Source organism: Arvicola amphibius, chromosome 10 (genome assembly GCF_903992535.2).
Source record: "Arvicola amphibius chromosome 10, mArvAmp1.2, whole genome shotgun sequence".
Classification (NCBI taxonomy): Eukaryota; Metazoa; Chordata; class Mammalia; order Rodentia; family Cricetidae; genus Arvicola; species Arvicola amphibius.
In genome coordinates this window covers 58,634,028-58,653,529 of record NC_052056.1, presented here as the reverse complement: position 1 = coordinate 58,653,529, position 19,502 = coordinate 58,634,028, and the positions used below count along the sequence as shown (strand labels likewise).

The 19,502-nt window shown below is 51.8% G+C and overlaps 1 protein-coding gene and 1 long non-coding RNA gene across 2 annotated transcripts in view; one reads left to right on the top strand and one right to left on the bottom strand.

Annotated features, from left to right (window-relative positions):
- Adcy5 (adenylate cyclase 5) overlaps window positions 1-19,502 on the top strand; it is a 149,758-nt gene that overhangs the window by 121,712 nt on the left and 8,544 nt on the right. The window contains exons 9-17 of the mRNA XM_038344334.1: window positions 221-243; window positions 1,064-1,208; window positions 2,200-2,297; window positions 5,647-5,734; window positions 11,742-11,858; window positions 12,276-12,440; window positions 13,704-13,879; window positions 15,471-15,500; window positions 16,326-16,458. Of these exons, the coding sequence (XP_038200262.1) occupies window positions 221-243; window positions 1,064-1,208; window positions 2,200-2,297; window positions 5,647-5,734; window positions 11,742-11,858; window positions 12,276-12,440; window positions 13,704-13,879; window positions 15,471-15,500; window positions 16,326-16,458 (975 nt within the window). The remainder of the gene's footprint in view (window positions 1-220; window positions 244-1,063; window positions 1,209-2,199; window positions 2,298-5,646; window positions 5,735-11,741; window positions 11,859-12,275; window positions 12,441-13,703; window positions 13,880-15,470; window positions 15,501-16,325; window positions 16,459-19,502) is intronic.
- On the bottom strand, window positions 11,957-18,509 carry LOC119824193. The gene is made up of 4 exons (XR_005287094.1): window positions 18,269-18,509; window positions 16,313-16,443; window positions 14,133-14,360; window positions 11,957-13,972 (listed from the first exon to the last, which is right to left on the bottom strand). It is a non-coding gene; the product is annotated as an uncharacterized LOC119824193 (long non-coding RNA).

Below are 19,502 nucleotides of genomic sequence, written 5' to 3'. Positions count from 1 at the left end.
GGGCATTGTGCCAGTGGATAGGATGAAATCACAATGCACCCTGGTATCTAGCACCAAGTCTGTGCCTTAGAGGATCCACTGTGTTCACCAAGTCACCCCCTGTTCATCACGGTGCTCCCCGGCAGAGAGCCATGAGATGCAGCCACCTTGAGGTGGCCACCACAGGCCTGCGTGTGCTCCTTGCTCTCTGTTCTCACATTCCTCTCTTTCCTTCCTTCAGGGCTTTGAAGACCCCAAGGACAAGTGAGTAGCATGCCTGTTTTTCCTCCTCCTCCCTTGACCCGTTCATGCGACAGATGTTCAGCAGGGACAGGATCAGCAGCCCGGGAGGCTGTGCTCTCTCTTCACTGCTCCCCCAGGAAAATGCAGACCTTGCACGCTGGCAGCAGGGCCTGAGTGTACTCAGTATCCTGAGGGAACATTCTCTTCCTCCTCTTGTGCTTCCCAGTCCTCGAGACTGCCAGACTGTACTCGGAGACCAGGTTCCACTGTGAGAAATTAGATTTCTAAATGCGGCACCATAAGGATGCTTCCCAGGGGATCCTGTTCCTGGTTCAAGTGCAGTTGGACCACAGTCCCTGTGGTAGGAGGCCCACCCACCAGTCCTAGCTTCAGGATGAGGAGACAGCTAGAGAGTAAAGAAAGAGGCTTCTATGTTAGAATAACAACAAAATCTTCAGCCAGGCAGTGGTGGCGCACGCCTTTAATCCCAGCACTTGGGAGGTAGAGGCAGGTGGATCTCTAAGTTTGAGGCCAGCATGCTCTACAGAACAAGTTCCAGGACAGCCAGGGTGGTTACACAGAGAAACCCTGTTTCAAAACAAACAAAAACAATTAAATTTTCAATAGTAATCTACAGTGCCAGCAAGGTTCTCTGGGACTTGGGCACCTTCTGTCATGTTCAGTTAAGAACACAGCTTGGGCTCAGTCCTCACTGTCCCTTCCAACTCTCAGGGGGTCTGCCAGGTGTCTCTGGCAAGCCCAGATGGCCATGCAGAGCTACCCATGTGACATTGTCCCTGGGTGTCAGCCTGCCTATGTCTGCTTGCCCCTTGCTTTCCAGGAATGCCCAGGAAAGTGCCAACCCTGAGGATGAAGTAGACGAGTTTCTGGGCCGCGCCATTGATGCCAGGAGCATTGACAGACTGCGGTCTGAACATGTTCGCAAGTTCCTCTTGACCTTCAGGGAGCCCGACTTAGAGAAGAAGGTATGGCCCCAGGAGAGGGCCCCAGCAGAACCAAGACAGGACACAGGGTGCAGCCCACAGAATGGCTTCCTGTCACCTCCAGAGCCAGTGTCCTAACCTGTGAGGCCACACTAGAACCCCAGATGGAGTTCTGAAGAGATTTCCTTGGTTGAAGGGAATACATCTTATTATTGCCGTGCCTCAGTTTCCTTTTCTGGAGATATTTACCTACCTCAGGATCAGAGTGAGGACCAATTGAGCTCTATCTGTCAGACACACACAGTGGCATATACCACACAAAGGGTGCCATAAATGTGTTCATAACATTGCTGTGATCATGGAACCACCGCGTTTCCTGGGGCCCATCAGAATCTCCAGGTGCTGCACTGTCCCACCTTAGACTGTGATTAAACAGCCCAATGGGCCACCCAGTGGAGTGGTGATGGGGTCACCAGACACTTCCTTTACTCTAAGCCCCGCTATGCTGCAGCATCTAGTTGAAATGGCCTCATAGAAGCCACTGCCAGCATTAAGCAAGGAAGGCCTGGTTAGCAAAGCACAGCTATGGAAAAGGAAAGTCGACCTGACTGATGTGTCCCTCAGCATTTGTGTGGCTGGGTGGTGTCCCGGAAGGAGGTGAGACTGGGAGTTGGGACCTTAAATAAGTCACAGGGGCTCCCGGAGTGAGATGAGCCCTTCCTGGAAGGAGAAACCACAGCAGCCTGGGGCCCCTGTGTGTGCACTGTGCAGGTGGTGATCATTGTGAATTGTGTTCATCGTGGGTCAGCCCACATAAAATGACTGGTTAGCAATCCCAAGCCTCTGTCACCGTCACACAGGCTCCACCATACAGGCATTTACACTGACTGTCCTCCATCTAACCTAGCTTTGGGCTCCATGTGCTCTCTGTCATGGAGTAGGGGGTATCCTGGGGACTGGGTTACTAGGATTGGCCGCGCTTTAGCAGACAGTGGGCGGGGCCACCCGAGCTCACTGTGCACATCCCTCTCAGTACTCCAAGCAGGTGGACGACCGATTTGGTGCCTACGTGGCGTGTGCCTCCCTTGTTTTCCTCTTCATCTGCTTTGTCCAGGTCACCGTCGTGCCCCAGTAAGTATTCCCCACTGCCATGCACTCCCTCTTCTGGCTGCAGGGTCCCCTGAGTGGGAAGGAAACAAGAGAAGGAAGTGTGGGCTGGTGTGCAGGCTGGGAGGGAGGTTTCCTAGTTTCCTCTGTGGATCTAGGAAGTCAGGGGTTTTACCTCCAGGCTGGAGAGGTGAGTGCTCATGCCTGGGTGGAGACCTCACTGGGCACTTCTCAGCGGCACAGGAGACCCCTTTCTGTCACCACCTCCTCTCAGACCTGGTCAAGTCACCCAAAGCATCTGCCACTCTGGCTCCAGGTGACCTTTAGCTCCTGCACGCCCTGCCCCACAAAAAAGTGTGTGTGTGTGTGTGTGTGTGTGTGTGTGTGTGTGTGTGTCTGTTTGTCTTATATCTTTAAAAGATACAGTTGTTTTTTTTCCTACTACTGAAAAGTATTTCAAAGGAAGGGGCATCGGGAAGGCTTTTTACCAAGAGGCGCACCAGAGCTCTAACAGACTGACCGCTCACTCAGGACACCTGGGAGCAGACGGAGGGTTTTTGAAATAAGGTTTAGATGACAATCATTCACAGGAGTCACACCTAGGAGAGAAGTGTGTTGTCCTGTGTATGTGTGCATATATGTGTATTCATTATGGGTGTGTTTTTATGCGTACATTTAATTCTTTACTATGAAATCACTCAAGCACAACTATGAAGTCACACAAACAACTGCCACTCCTTGCCTAGAACAATTGTTACTATTTTCTTGTATCAGTTTCAGTTACTTCTTTCTGGGTTTTTTTTTTTTTTTGAGATAGGATTTTTTTATGTGGTTCTGGCTGTCCTGGAACTCACTCTGTAGACCAGGCTGGCCTTGAACTCAGAGCTCCACCTGCCTCTGGAGTATTGGGATTCTTGGTGGTGGATAACCACCATTGCCTGGATTTTTTTTCTGATTTTTAAAAATTAACTTACAGACATTTCTCTCCCATAGGCAATAAACATCTATTTTAAGGACATTTTCCCCTTACACATAGTATCTGATATGTCAAATAAAACCAATGACAGTTCTTCCTATCACCTAGTACCCAATCGATTTCAAATTTCCAAAACTATTCCCCAGATGTCCAAATGTCTTCCTACTTTTAGTCGGGGTCTTCTTGGGATCCAGGGTTCCATGTGGCTTAGCCTTTTTAAGCCACTTTTGATCCGAGGTGTCCCGACCCAAACTTTACTTTTCTCTTTGAAATAATTGTAGAGCCACTGAGAAGCTGCAGAAGTTGCATGGTGAGCTTGCCCATAGCTTCCCTGCATTTTCCCCTATGTTGACAGTCTCCTTCATAAGTTACAGTGGTCACAGCCAGAAACATACGGTAACCATGCTCAGCCTGCTGACCCTTACACCCAATTCCCATTTCCTCAGTTCCCCCTTTGTGCCCTTTTTCTGTTCCAGAAGCCACACCGCCCGGGTCCGACAGTGCAGTTAGCTGTACCTCCTTCTTTCCTGCCTGGGTCCCCACACTACAGTTAGCTGCGTCTGTCTTCCCTCTTCACGAGTGGGAGATAGTTCTGTAGCCTTGTTTGTCTTTTGTGGCTTTGTCTGTATTAATGAGACTCCAGCCAGGCAGTTTGCAGAATGTTTTCATTTGGGCGTGTCTGGGGGGGCCTCCTGACTAGATTCCCGTGGCTGTGGCTGCGATAACCTCCCAGCATGGGTGACATGTCTGTCCTTCCCAGTGCATCTTAACCAGAGGAGCCACATATTGACCACTTGCCTTCTTTTAAACATTTTTTTAATTACATTTATGTATTTGTGTGTGTGTGTGTGCATGTACACACACATATTCATGAGCCATTGCATGTGTGTGGTGGTCAGAGGACAGCTTTCGGGTGTTGGCTCTTTTCCCTTCACTATCTGTGTCCCAGGGATAGAACTCAGGTGGTCAGGTCTGGTGGCAAGCACCTGTATCCACTGAGCCATCCTGCTTGCCCTACTTCTGCCTTCTTAACACCTTTTATTTCTATGGCATCTGTTGTGTAAAGATGCCCCTTCATACGTGTCTGTTGACCGTCAGGACACCTCAGGTGAAAACCAGACATTGGCAGCTGGCTAACCCCGGCTGGACAGCTCAGCCCATTCACCTGCGTGGAGGCTGCTCAGAGCCGTGGAACTGTGGGTCCTCATGGTCATTCGACCCCATTTTTTTTTAACATGGTACAGGTGATAACCATGTCCATCAGCGAGAATCCTAGGCCTCTTGTCCCATCGCAGCTGGCAGTCCGTTAGCTCAGGTGCACAGTCCTTGCCCCTTTGTCATTGACTCTTGGGGCAGCAAGGCTGAAGGCTGGGGGCATGTCAGCTCCCTGTCCTATTTACAGTGGTTAGCCTCATTCCTGTCTGTGGCCACAGCTCCAGTTGGCCAAGGTATTGACTCAGGTCATTCCAACCATGCCCACTGGGGAAGCCTTAACGGCCACTTTCAAGTTCTCTCTTTCCCTCAGAAGAATTCTCCCCTTGTTCCCTTGTTGAAGTCAGCTGGGTGCTGTTTTTGTGGAAGCCAGGAGTGAGGTGCCCCACCCCAAGAGGGCTCAGTATTTTAGTATTTCCCTCCAGTAGCCTACAACCTGCCAACAATGCCTGGCATCTGGAGGCTATCCCCACCCCCTGCAGCCTCGTGCGTGTGCTGTACCTAGACAGGCTCTTGCCCCGGGAGGGCAGTGAGGGTTCCTGGAAGAAGAGCATTCACAGCTCATTTGTCTCAGGCTTCCTGCCCTCGTGGCCTGCTCTCTCCTCCTCCGGGAAACCAGGACTGCCTAAGAATCAGGGAACCAAGATTGGGCAGGGCTCTTTGTGGGCCCTGACAATGGAAAGGGACGCTGTCTCAGAGAGGAGCTGTCTGGGCAGCTGACGTGACGGCCACTTACCAGGTCTGTTTTTGGCCCTGTTATCAACCCGTGAGTGCTGATGAGTAAGGCTAATCAGGCAACTTTGAAATAAGTTCTCCCATGAGCACCCTGAGAATCGCTAAGAGGCACTATTGACCAGGTGTTCTGTAGCTCTCCATTGGCTCCTTATGGGCTGCTGGTCCCCATGAGGGTGGCCTGAGGGTGGGGAGAGCAGGATTGGACCTTATTACAACATAGCCCTACATGGGCCCTTGCCGAGAGAGCTCTTCTTGGGGAACGCTGGGAAGGATGGAGCAGTCGGCTTCTGGAGAAACAGAACTGTTTTCAGAGCTGCTAGCCCCAAGAGCTGTGCAGACAGCCCTGGATGCTGCCTTGGATGCTGGATGCTGGGCAGGCTCCCAGGGATGCAGTGGGACTTCAGCTTCCTACTAGGATGTGGCTCTTTCTCACCCTTTTAATTCCCCCAGCTCCTTGTTCATGCTGAGTTTCTACCTGTCGTGTTTCCTGCTGCTGGCCTTGGTGGCGTTTGTGTCCGTGATCTACGCCTGTGTAAAGGTGAGTCTCCCTCAACATGCCATCCAGAGGGTCTCCTACCAGTGGCAGAGGACACTGTCAAGACCTGAGCATCACACTTGGCTCAGGTAATGGACAAGGGAGTGTGTGAGGCTGGTCCACAACTCTTGACTGGCGCTGACGGCAAGCCTGTCTGGAGACTACAGACTGTTCCTATTGGCTGCCTCTTAAAGCCCTTGTTGATCTTTGTAACAAGGTTGCCATTGCTGCTTCAGTGTCAGATGGAACCAGAGGACTGCTAGCCAGAACCCGAAACACAGTATTGGTCCATAAACATTTGCTAGAGAATGTGTGTGGAGGAGACCCCTAGACATAGCCTTCTATGGTCCCAGGTGCCATGGGGACATTCTCAGAATGTGTGTGGAGACCCCTAGACTAGACATAGCCTTCAGTGGCCCCAGGTGCTCTGGGGCCATTCTCTGAGATTAGGGGTGAGCCTAGCATGCACACGATGGATATGGCCCCAGAGAGGCAGAGTTTTAGAAGAGCCACACGGGGACACCAAGGAGCATGGCTTCCTGTTGTATATTCTATCTTCCATTCCTCTTGGGCACGCCAGGCCCCTGTCTAAGCTGTATCTCTAGGCAGCACTTGGCCCCGGGCCATATGTGTGTCTTAGAAATTATCTAGGTGTGTTTCCCTTGCCCTGAAATCCTTTGTCCCCCTTCCCTCATTTCCATCAGTAGGGAGTCAAGGACTCTCCACCCTTCCTTAATCTATTTGCTTAGTTGCCCCACAGTCAAAAGTCTTGGTGGAGTGTCAGGTCTGGTAAGGACCTGAGGAATTATGTGTGTGGGTTAGAGGTCAGTCTCTTGAGCGTGGGCCACGTGAGAGGATGGTGGGTGGCTCACGGCAGTGAAAGGCGAGCACCGGCTCTCCTTCCTCCAGGCTGGGACCCTCCTGCTCTGTGTTCAGTCACCTCCTGCTCTGGCCTTGTGGTTGTCAAGACCGCTAAGCCTGTTGGGCCCTAATAGACAGTGAAAGAAATACATAAAAAATAGGCAGAAAGGGAAATAAATTCACTTTCTTCATCCATGGACATCATAATAAGACACCAAATTGTTGCAGTAACCAAAGGTGAGAGCAGCTCAGTGTCCATCATCAGATGGCAAAAAATAAAACAGTGGCAACGTACCTGTGATAGACTAGTGTTTGGGTGCCTGGGAGAGCAGTGTCCCGCCACACGCAGTGCGGGCGGACCTTAGAGACACTGCCGAGCGAAAGAAGCCAGGCGACTCTGGTCACATACTGTATGATTTCAAATATGGAATTTTCTATTATAGGACAGAAAGTAGACTAGAGGTGACTCACACAGGCAGAATGGGGAGGTGTTGCTTAGTGGGTAATGTTTCTGTGTGCAGTGGTGAAGGAATTTTGGCAATAGGTAGCAGCGATGGCTACACAGTGTTGTGCCTGTAATGGGTGCCACATCAAAATGACGGAAATGGCAAGCTTTATGTGGTATTTTCACTACAATAAAAACATTACAACAGATAGAGCATTCTAGCACAAGTCTGTAATGCCAGCACTCAGAAGGCTGAGGCAGGAAGATAGAGTTCAAAGCTAGTCTGAGCTTTATAGGGATAACAGAGAGTTCAAGGCTAGCCTGAGCTACATGGTGATAACTTGTCTTCAAAAATAAACACAATTGTTTAAAGCATACCATAGCTAAAACACTCTTAAGTTATCTTTTCTAAATCCTAAAGCGAATATATCCTTTTAAGAAAAGGCTTACCTTTTAAATTGTGTATGTGGTGTGTGTGTGTGTGTGTGTGTGTGTGTGTGTGTGTCTGTGTGCCTTCGGAGGGCAGTGAATTCCCTGAAGCTGGAGTTATACATGGTTGTGAGTTGCCTGATGTGGGTGTTGGGAACTGAACTCAGTTCCTTTGCATCTGTGTTGAGAAAACCCCACATATTGTCAGCTCTGGAACCTGCTGCTCCAGGTTAGCGATCACATGTTAGGTAGACAGGAATCCTTACCCTTGTTCCCACTGCCTCCTTCCCCGCTTCCTCTGGTCAGCCAGATTTTCCTCATTTGTTCCTACTCTGCAAAGCAGAAGCCAACATTGCCATTACAAACTATTTCCACTTAATTCCTCTTCCCTCCTTTATGCTGTGCACTAAAACCTGACTGTGCATTACGACGTGTAAGAGGTAACCAGGTTTGGTGGTGCATTCCTGTTATGTCAGGTGAAGGCAAGAGAATCGGGTTCAAAGCCATCCTTGGTTACGTAGTGAGTTTGAGACTAGCTTGAGCTATGTGAGATCCTGTCTCAGAACAATGGTGTAAAGGAATGCTTACCTTTGGGCAGATACATAGCAGGGAATAGTAAATGCTTCCCCCAGAGTGCAGACTGTCTTATCACTGAGTCCCTGGAATGCTGATTGGAGTTGGAAGGAGTAACTGTTACCGTATCACCTTGTGTGGTATTGACCAGAGCTGGCTGGACTGTGACGCTCCTGGTCATTCTGCTTACCTTTGGAAAGCATTCCCTTTTTAAAAGGATGCCTAAATCTCCCCCGTCGTATTCCAGCTTTTGAGCGGGCCGGGGTTCAGATGTGGTAATTCCTCAGTTTCTCTGGCACAGGCTCTAGTGAGCCGCAGCCAGGCCGCTCTACTTCATTTGCTTCGCTATCTCCCACAAACGCCCAGGCTTCCTTTGTTAATGTGTCCATCCTTTGTCCTCTTTGCCAAGAGATGCCTGAGGACAGGATGGGTCAATGGATCCCTTTCCCTGGGTGCCAGGGTTTCCCTTCCCTGTACGAAGGATTCTGGCTGACCTTCAGCCTCAGGCCCAGTTCACCTTCCCATTGCCTATCTGGTGCTGTGCACAGACATCTAAACTTCTTGGGAAGGTTGATTCAGTGCTGGGCTCTTCATCTTGTCCCCAGGCCTGGTCTCACTTCTCAGTGTGTCAGCTTCTTTCGGAGCCCCCACAGCCCCTAGTATGCCTCATCGAGTCTGTTTTCTGCTGCCACTATCATAGAGGGCGAATCAACATGGAGCCTTCCTGCCCCTCTTGGCATTTCTGGTACTCTTCTTCTTCGAAAGAAACACTAGGCCCCTCTCCACTATCACACACTATCCCAGACTCAGAGAATCTCAGTGTGGAGGGCCCTAAGCAGTGGGAGTCCTGCCATCTTGCTGAGGTCAAAATCCCTTCTCTGGTCTCCGCATAAGATAAGCCAGTGGATCTTGGTACCTCCAGTGACAGCACACTTACCCACGTGTCTTGGGTACAGCCACTCCCTTCTGTGCCCATTCCAGCTGCTCCATCAATGTCTCCGTAGTAACCTTATTGTCTTAGGAAGTAGCCCAGGCCTGTCCCTACCAGTGGGAAAGAATGGCAGCTCCCTTTCTCCCACTCCAATTGTCATGCCTTCCTGTGGCAGCTCAGCACAGCCTCATGCAGGAGGCTGGCATCTTCCAGCAGGGCACAGGAGCCAGTGAGCACACTCAGCTATGCAGCTGGGTCTTGTTTAGTTTTTTTTTTTTTTTTTTTTTTTTTAATCAACACGATACAAGCTAGTTATCTGGGGAGAAGAACCACAGTTGAGAAAAATATTTCCTGTAGGCCAGCCCATGGAGCAATTTATTGATTAATGATTGATGTGGGAGTGAGTACCCAGCCCACTGCTGTGGGCAGGTTGTCCTGGATGGTATAGGGAAGCAGGCTGAGGATGCCGTGGAGAGCAAGCCAGTAGCAGCTCTCTGCCATGGCCTCTGCACCAATTTCCATGTCCAGGTTCCTGTCTCCAGCGAGTTCCTTAACTTCCATCAGCAATGAACTACAAGCTGTAAAATGAGCCCTTTCCTCCCCAGGTTGCTCTTTGTCGTGGGGTTCATCAAGGCATTAGAGAGCTAACTACAGCCTGGGAAACGCTTAGGACTTCCACATGGTCCCTAGCCCAACTGTCACTTCCCTGAGGTTCAGGAGATGGGGCTGGGACTGGGGGTGGCTGAAGCAGACTACCCCCACCTTCCTCATTGCCCCACAGCTCCATTGCATTTCCAAACAGAGCCACCACCCAGGAACCTAGTGCTCAAATGCGAGAGCCTGTGAGGGACATTTCCCATTCAAACACACGGAACAGCGAACAGAGCGTTTTCAAATGAGCCTCCGGGACCGCTCTGTGAGACAGCAGTCCCCATTTGCTGATAAGGAAACCAAAGCTCAGAGAAGTTAACAGTGTCCCCAGGATTATAGGGCTGCTGAGGAGATGGAACAAGGCTTTGAAAAATGAAAGCTGTAGGAAGATGCCAAGTCACATTCCATACATTGTACCTGTATAAAGGTGGACGGATTTGTAATCCACGAGTCTTGGGTGTATTCGTGTATGCAACTATGGGTACCGATTCTGGAATGCGGACATCATTATAAAAGAAGCCTCATATTTGTTTTCTTCCTTGTGCCCGTCCCGCCATAGTCCCTGATAACCACTAGTCCACTGAATTTGCATGCTCTCCATACCGCATACAAAGGAGTTGACTCGTACAATACATTGCCTTTTGAGACTGGCTTCCTTCACTTAGCATAATGGTTCCAAGGCTCCCCTACATCATAGCGCCCTCAGGTCGTTCCTTCTTGTGGCTCAGTACATGCACTGTGTGGCTGCAGTGTATTTTGCTTATCACTTGATGGACATCTGAGTACTTTTCCATCTCCACAATTAGGAGCAATGCTGCCATGGACTTGGATGTTCAAAGATCTGCTCAAGTCCCTACTTCCAGTAATTCTGTGTATAAACCCAGGGCCGGAACTGCTGAATATAATTTGCCCTTAATTTTTAAGATACCTCTGCAGCCCGCTCACAGCAGGAGCTTTATCTGGCCATTCCTGCAGCAGCGCGTGGGTGCTCTGATGTCCCCTCATCTTTTCATTCATGAAAACTAACTTATCTGTTTGTTTTCTTTTCTGTTTTGGGGGAACGGGAGAGGTAGCTTCTGATGTCAACTTACCAGCCCTCAGTGTTAGGTAACAGATAGATAGAGCTGGGGGCCTGGCATACTCTGCTGAAATGTGCAGGGATGCTGAGGACCTGTGGATGCCTACTTTCCTTAACCAAAAGAATTAAGGTGCACGGACAGACGGACGACAGACAGACATATCCTTCAGAGAAGTGGTGTGGCTTGCTCAGGGTCACAGAGGACAGACCAGCCCAGAGAATAGGCTTCTTGCCTCCTTTCCCATGCCCCTCGACCCCCACCACCCTCTGTCCTTGGGGGTTTCCGAGGTTACTCTCAGTGGCAGATTGGCCTCACCGGCACAAGCTGAGGCGGTAGAACTGTAGAAGCCCAGGTCCCCTGCTTTGCTCCGTCAACATCTTTGTCAGTCTAGGTTGTGTAACAGATGAGGAGGGTGTGGTATATGACGCCAGTGAAGTGTGTCAGATTTGGTGACAGGACGGGCTTAGCAGGCTGTCATTTCGTTGCTAAAAACACAGAGGGTCTGGGAGCAGATGTATGGCTTGTCTCACTAGGGAGGATATAGGAGGATCCGGGTAAGCCAAAAGGCGGCTCCATGGAACCTTCGTGCTGAAGAAAATGCTCGCCCAATGCCCTCCTGTTTCCAGGCCCCTCTCCTCCTCCGAGGGGCCTCTCTGACTCTCCATCCCTTCCAAGAAGCCTCCGAGGAGGGCCTCCCCCACCCTGACTCCTCAAACACCCAGTGTTCCTCCCTGCTTAGAGCCCAAGGCCCAGGTTCCCACTGCAGGTGACAGGCTTTCCTGCCATTTCCTATCTGGTCAGGATAGCATCATTTCCTTCATCCTGCCTCTGTCACCTGTGGGCTGCCATTGCCAGTCCCCCTGGCCAGGGCTGAGGCTCTGCCTCTGGTGGGCTGAAGCAGCAGGCAGTACTGTGAGGCCGGAGCTGTGCAACCCTAGAGGAGCTCAGGAAAGTCTGGAGAGGGTGTGGCCGCTGAGCTCCATGTCTGTCTGAAGAGTACTGACTGAATTCTGCTTTGTGTCTTCCCCCTTCCTGCCCCAGCTCTTTCCCACTCCCCTGCAGACACTCTCCAGGAAGATCGTGCGATCCAAGGCAAACAGCACCCTGGTCGGGGTGTTCACCATCACCCTGGTGTTCCTCTCGGCTTTTGTCAACATGGTGGGTACCTCCGTAGCCTCCAGCTGCCTCCCTAGCTCTGTGGGTTCAAACCAGTGGAGCCCCGTGGCTGACCAGGGGAAGCATTTCCCTGGAAGTTCATGTCCCGTCTCAGGCTGCGGTCTAATTTGACTGTTGTTAGCATCTCACACAGGCTTTCAGTTCCTTGTTTTCAAACTAGAAAGAGTACAGGGGATGTCCCCAGCATGGATTACAAGGCACCGCCTTTGGAAGTACATGGGTGTGCCATGTCTGTAGCCAGAGCAAGGTGTCCTTCAGGTGCCTCTTTTGTTCCTGGTGTGTGTACAGCCATGCTTCAAAGACAGGGTGGACTCGTACTGCCCACCATCGTGTGGGATGGACCTCCCTAGCCTGGCTTGCAGGGGCTGACCAACCTCAATCTCCTCTTCCCCACCCTAGTTCATGTGCAACTCTAAGAACCTGGTGGGCTGCCTGGCAACGGAGTACAACATCACGGTGAACCAGGTCAACGCGTGCCACGTGATGGAGTCGGCCTTCAACTACAGCCTGGGTGACGAGCAGGGCTTCTGTGGCAGCCCCCAGCCCAACTGCAACTTCCCAGAGGTTCGAGAGACGGGGGCAGGGTGTGGGGATGGCGGCAGAGGCAGATGTTCCTGCCCTTCCCCACTTGGCCCCACAGATCTGGCAAGGTGGTGGCCACAAAGGCTCCTTCTCCCAGTCCCTTCCAAGCCCCAGGAGCCTCCTTATTACAAAGCCAGTGTTCACGGCATAGCTGAGGTGTAGGCAGTACCTATCCTGTACCAGGTACTGGCTGGATGGTAAGGGCCTTCCCTCTACGGGACGGGTAGATGGGACTCTAGTACTGAATTATCTGGGCAGGCTCTCCTGTCTTCTCCTTTCTGATGCTGGTGCTGACTTTAATCACCAGGGACCTCCCTTACAGTACCTTGGTTGACTCTTGAAAGCCCGGGGCTGCCCACAGCTAGTCCCTACTAGCCGGCTGCAGCCCAGAGGCAGAGATGCCGTTGAAACAGTGAGGGTGGAGAAAACTCAGAAATAATGGTCCCGGATGTAAAGAGCCAAAGAACAGATGCTGAAGTCTGGAACTGGCACCAGGAGATGAAAGATCCACGAGGGCCCTGAGATCAGCTGGCTCAGCCCCTCCGCCAGCAGAGGACAGAGATAGGCTCCAGGGTCATAGTGCAGGGCCTGGTGGTCTCTCTGGGGAAGCCTCATTTAGAGCCAGTGTATTGGGCCTGCAGACGCTCTCAGATTTTAGGAGTTTGCTTCACACATGCCCACAGAGGAGGCTGGGCAGAACGTGATGGCCAGACAGCACTGTCTCTGCAGGCACGTGTGTGAACAGTCGCAGGAAGTGGAGTGAAGGTGGCACTTACCATCTGGCATGTCATTAGGCAGGCTAGTTCAGGTGTCCCGTCAGCTGGGGGAGTTCTGAAAGTCCTTATGGGTTTTAGAACTGTCCTTGTTCGAACCGTAGCTCAGGGTGGGGCCCTTGTTCCCTGCAGTTGCTGATGGTGCCAGGCATAGCACCATCGGTGTTCATGGATGGACATATATGAAAGGGAGCTTTACTGACGGGGAAACTGAGGCTTAGAGAGGGCGAGTCAGGTCAGCCTGAGCTTGGAGCTATGCCAGGGGATCTGCTGACCGACTGACAGTTGATCTGTACCAACTTCTGGGTCCACTTCATCCCGGAGTCCACCTCCAGTTCCCTAGACAGGCTCTGGGCCTTTTGTCTCCCCTGCTGGCTGCCTTCCATCAGCCCCACCCCCAGGTCAGGTGAAAGTGGGGAGGGGCCAGTGAGGCCCAGGGCCTCATGGGATCTGACAGGCCCTCTCTCTCCAGTACTTCACCTACAGTGTGCTGCTCAGCCTGCTGGCCTGCTCCGTGTTCCTGCAGATCAGCTGCATCGGGAAGCTGGTGCTCATGCTGGCCATCGAGTTCATCTATGTGCTCATTGTCGAGGTGCCCGGCGTCACCCTCTTTGACAACGCTGACCTTCTGGTCACCGCCAATGCCATGTATGCAGCACCTTCTTCGGTCCTCTGCGGGATCTGGGGAGCGTCCAGGGTGGCACGGATGGCAGGAGCCTGGGTCCTGGCAGCACAGGGCACCTGCAAGGAAGGTGTCTTTCTTAGCCCCAGGCCTGGGTACTAGAGCAAAGCACACAGGGTCCTAGGGTCTTGTGTTCCCCTTCCTCTTCCCATGTTGGGGATACCACAGGTGGCCAGACCCCATTCCCTCTCTGTCTCTAGTTGGCTAGCCAGTGCTCACCTCAGTCGTAGGGCACAGCCAGCTTCTACTGGGGCTAGGGAAGGCAAGGGATTCGTCTGCTCATCTGCTCAGCTGTTCTTTCATTCTGAGGGCCTGCGAGGAGCAGATCCAGGTGGAGATGGGCAGGGCAGAACAGGTGATCCAGCAGAAATGCCCTTGTCTTGCCACAAGAGCAACATGCGAGGAAGTTGAGGCTGGATGTCAGAGTCAGACAGGAACTTCTGGTGGCTGTGTGGGCAGATGACAGGAAGGCATTGCCACGAGGAATGGGTACTTGAAGTTGGCTTTGAACTCAATCTTCCTGCCTCCACCTGGCTAGGAGCCAACGCGCCCAGCTTTGGAGCCAGCATACTGGCTTCTTTTTGTTTCCCTCCCCCTTCTCCTCCTTTTCCCCTCCTCCTCCCCCTCCCCTCTTCTCTCCCTCTGTTGGTGGTAGAAGTAGACAGTGGAGGCCTTTATTGTCCAGTGACTCTGGTTTGACTCTAGGCAGTGCTACACAGTAAATACATAATGCAAGCCATGTGTGTAATTTAAATTTTTTTCCAGTAGCTGTAATTTAGAAGGCAAGAAAGTACAGTAGCTTTTTATTATGGTGCTGGGGATGGAAGCTTGTCTGTACCGCACTGCCACTGAGCAATGCCTCAGACCAAGGGTGCAATTAATTTTTTTTTTTTTTTGAGACAGGGTTTCTCTGTAGCTTTGGAGCCTGTACTGGAACTAGATCTTGTAGACCAGGCTGAACTCACAGAGATCTGCCTGCCTCTGCCTCCCGAGTGCTGGAATTAAAGACATGTGCCATCACCACCCAGAAGGTGCAATTAATATTAATAGCAATTTTATATAGCCACTATATCCAAAATACCATCTTTCAAAGATGTAACCAATTGTTAATTATTAGAAAACTATTTTACCTTTCTCCTGATATAGTTAGAGTATATTTACTTATACAACTTCCTTTAATTTGCTCTTCCCTTATTTCAAGGCCTAGTAGCTCTGTGTGGCCAGCAGTGGCCATCTGGGAAGGCGCAGGGGCAGGGTTCCCCTCCATCTCCACAGGTGCCTTCCCTCCGAATGGTAGCACAGGGAGGCCTGAGACAGGCGGGTGGATATGGGAGGGAGACAGACAGGGTCTTGGTTAAGAACTGAGCAACCTTGGTCAGGGTGACCAGACGCTGGCTAAGATGAGCTTTCTGCAGTTGTACTGCTCAGAGTGCCCTTGGCTGAGGAGGGCCAAGCGCTGTAGTAACTAGGGCAACAGAGCAGAGCTTTGGGAACACAGCAGAGGCTGGGGGCCGGGGGGCCTGGAGGCTGAGCAGTCTCCCCAACTTTTCTTCACAGAGACTTCAGCAACAACGGGACTTCCCAGTGGTGAGTGGACACCCTTCTGTGATAGGGCCCCAGCCTCCCAGGTAGGAGGGGCCTCGTGATCAGGAGCAGTGGAGGAGGTAGCTGGAGCAGGCAAGGAGGCCCTTGATCCAGGGGCAGCCAGGCCTGTAGTCAGGCAGTCCCTGGACTGTTTTGATCTCCATACTGCGAGGTGCTCTAAAGGTTCCATGATAGTTTCATCTGACCTAAGACGAGCCCCCAAAGATTGCTTTAAAGCTTCCAGCTTCCACTCAGAATCCCAGAGCTCAATCCTCTATCATAGAACTAGGGATAGAGCCTGCTTCCTTCCCGGTACAGGTTAGGAGGCTGGCCCTATATCCAGGAGGGGTGGGCAGGAGTCAGTCCCAGCATTCAGGGTTTGGGCTGTGTGCTGCACGCGGAGCAGGTTTGGAACGAGAACTCTCTGAGCGTGCACCAGATGAGCAGGAACATGGCTATCCAGTGCCAGCCTCCACTTGGGGAGGTCTGCTCCATGCCTGGCACCTCATGGAGCATGCTGTACAGCATCTTTCTCCTCACTAAAGTCTGGAAATGGGGGCATCACCCCATTTTACCAATGAGGGTAAGATTACAGGCTTGACTTCCCCATCAGGCTGGCCTTGATTGCCTTGACTCTGCCCTGCTGCTGCTGCTCTGTGGGACAGCTGAGAGCTCACCCAGTGACAAGACTATAAGGCATGAGCTTGCACAGGAGGGGAGGAGCTGGGGGAAGGCCCGGAACTCTTGTGGGAGGAAGAAGGCTGGGGAGTCCTCAGAGCCCACTGAAGTACCAGGGTGAGCACAAGCCTGCCTACTTCTTCTTGACAGCCCTGAGCATGCGACCAAGGTGGCGCTGAAGGTGGTGACACCCATCGTCATCTCTGTCTTCGTGCTGGCTCTGTATCTTCATGCCCAGCAGGTGGAGTCCACCGCTCGCCTTGACTTCCTGTGGAAACTGCAGGTGGGTGACCCTGGACTAGAGCTGCATGGGGATGCAGCTGGCCTCAGTGTACTCCTTGGAACTTGGTACCCTGCTTTGTTTGGCCTCATCCTGTCTGACTGCCCTGTGCTGGCAGGTCTGCTTCCTGATCTCCAGCCTCACCCAGGGATTATGGTCACCTGGAAGAAGGGCTACCTAGAGGTCAGGTGAGGGCTCTAGGTGCCAGTGACAGCCTTGTTATTTGATGGACCATCTTAAAAAAGCCAGGAGGGAGCGTCTAAGAGCATCCCAGAGAAAGATGACTTCTGCTCAGGTCTGCTGCCTTGACCTTTGCGTCCGGCCCCTCCCATGGCTTAGCCCAAGTCCAGCCTCTACATCTCTCCTATTTCTGGACCATGGCAGGCCCCTTCTGTCTCAGACTTCTTAATATCGAAACTCAAGATTGCTGACTGGGTAGGAGACCCCGCTTTTGGTTGGATGCTGTGTGTAGCTGGCCATCTGGTTGTCCCTTCTGTGGGGTATACTGCATGGGATCCGGCTGTCAGGTCTGAGGTCCTCGGTGGAAGTGCCCTGTGACTGAGAGGACCTAGGATCTGTTTTCCCTGGGGAATGCCCCTCCTAAAGTCCTGGCTGTCAGTGAGCTGAGGTACCAACTGGCATCCCTCTTCTCTGAGAAGTTCCCAGAGTTGAGCAGGTTTTGTGGGACCTAGAGCCCCATGCCCTTCCATTTTGTGCTCACACCTCCACCTCTGTCTTCCTCCGTGGCTCCCCAGGGTGCTGCTCCCAAGATGGTCACCACTGTGCGCCTCAGCTGTGTCATGGAGGTTTTAAGAAGAGGTAGCCTGTCGCTAGCCTCTGCTGGGTGGCGCAGCTGCAGCCAGTGAAGGCCCTGGGATCCAGAAAGGCTGGGAAACAATGTTCCTGTGAGAGCCGAGGCCTCCCAGCTCCAGTGGTCTGACTCCTGGGCTGAGTGGCGATCCCTGTCTCTCTTGTAGCAAGGGGGACTGTGTTGGGGAGAGGGACAAGACTTCTGTCGCTTTGGCCAGAGGCCCTTCTCTAAGCTAAAGCCATTTTAAGCTCGTCCTCCTTTGTCACTAGTGTCCTTCTGCTCTGTCCCACCAGGCCGTAGGAACAGTAGGTTATCTTTCCCTTTGGTATCCTCCCTGGAGTCCCACACCCCTGGTGCCCTTCTCATATTTCTATCTGTGTTTGGCTTGTTGTGAGTTTGTGTTTTCTGATACACGCGGATGGATGCAAGTGTGTATGCGGATGCACGAATGTACGTGAGTGCACGAGGACCAGCAAGTCCCAGAGATCTGCTTATCTTCACCTGGGGGTGCCAGGATCCTAAACTAATCCCACCATGCCTGGCTTTAAAAACAACCAGTGAAACAAACAACAAAAACACACAGGCTGTGGGGACTGAACTCAAGTCATTGTGGTTGCAAGGCAAACACTTTAGGACTGGGGTTTCTCCCCAGCCCTGGGCAAGTTTTAAAAATAATCTCCCTTTCCTGGGTGGTGATGGCGCACACCTTTAACCCCAGCACTCGGGAGGCAGGGGCAGGCAAATCTCTGTGAGTTCGAGGCCAGCCTAGTCTACAAGAGCTAGTTCCAGGACAGGCCCCAAAGCTACAGAGAAACCCTGTCTCAAAAAACAAAAATCTCTCATCTACAGAAATGCTTCAAGAACTACATACTGAGGTCCAGCAGTCCTGCTCTTCTAGTTTGGTTTTGTACCCCACCCCTACTTTCTGACACACATACATCAGCACTGGATGTCTTTCAAGGCACCGCACTGCCCCCTGCCCCACTCCCTGTAGAAACTCACCATGGCACTCTGGCCACATCATGTTTTGCCAGCTCTCCTGATTCTGGTTCGAGCCCTCTGGACTCACTCATCAGGTCTCCTGTCTTCTCATCTTTGAGTCTTAACCAGTCATAAAGATCTTGCCAGTCTGTGTCCTCATGCATACTTGGACCATGCATTCCTGGCGGAGACCAGGGGGAGAGGTGCTGGGCACGGTCAGTGCCTAGAGCCAGGCAGCTGACTCCCTCCTCCCACCACCGTGTTGACCCTGATCACCTACTAGAGTTGCCCTCAGCATGCCTTTCAGTATAATGTTGCAACAGTTTTCTGATCTTCAGCCTCTGCATCTGTTGATTCTTTCTTGTGTCTCGCACAGAGATGCCAGCTAGTAGCTTGGCCCATGCCTATAATCCCAGTACTTGGGAGGCAGAGACAGGAGAATGGCTGCAGGTTTGAGGCCAGCCTGGTCTCTATAGCACGTACCAAATGAGCCAGCACTACACAACAGGATCTGTTCTCCAGCTGCTTCCCCCCGCCCCCGCAGGAGCGATACCAGCTGTGATGATGCTCTGAGTTTGTCCTTCCTTCTAGGTGGCAGTGCACTCTAAGGAGTCGTCCCCGGCCATTAATCTGCTTCTTCATTTACTGATCTATGTTATCACCGGTCCCCAGTTCCTTAAGTCATAATCTGCCCCTTGCTAGTTATTTTCATGCTCACATCACTGTAGGTTTGGCTGGTGGCTGCCATGGGACACTTTTCCACCATCCTTTGAGCACCCCCTTCCCTCCTGGCACAGCACAGTGCCTCAGCTTTTTCAGTATTTTTCTGGGTTTAGGCCAGGACTCAGCAACCCGTTCAAGGATTTCTGATTCTACCTGGTGGAGAATCGTGCTTAGAAACAGATCTGAGTACTCAGTGGCTCATCCAGTCCTCTGGGAATACAGCTAGATGTGTATCCATGGATATGGAGACAGAGAACCTCTGTGTGCATGTATATTGCTGTGAACACTGCTTCTATGGAGACACAGAACCTCTGTGTGCATGTATATTGCTGTGAACACTGCTTCTATGGAGACACAGAACCTCTGTGTGCATGTATACTGCCGTGTGTACACCGCTTCTAAGGAGACACAGAACCTCCGTGTGCATGTTACTGCTGTGTGTGCACCACTTCAATTGTTTATAATGTTTAAATCATGTGCTCCTTCCAGAACCCCTTTGATCTAGTGCCTCTGACTTTTTTTAGGCCTCCCT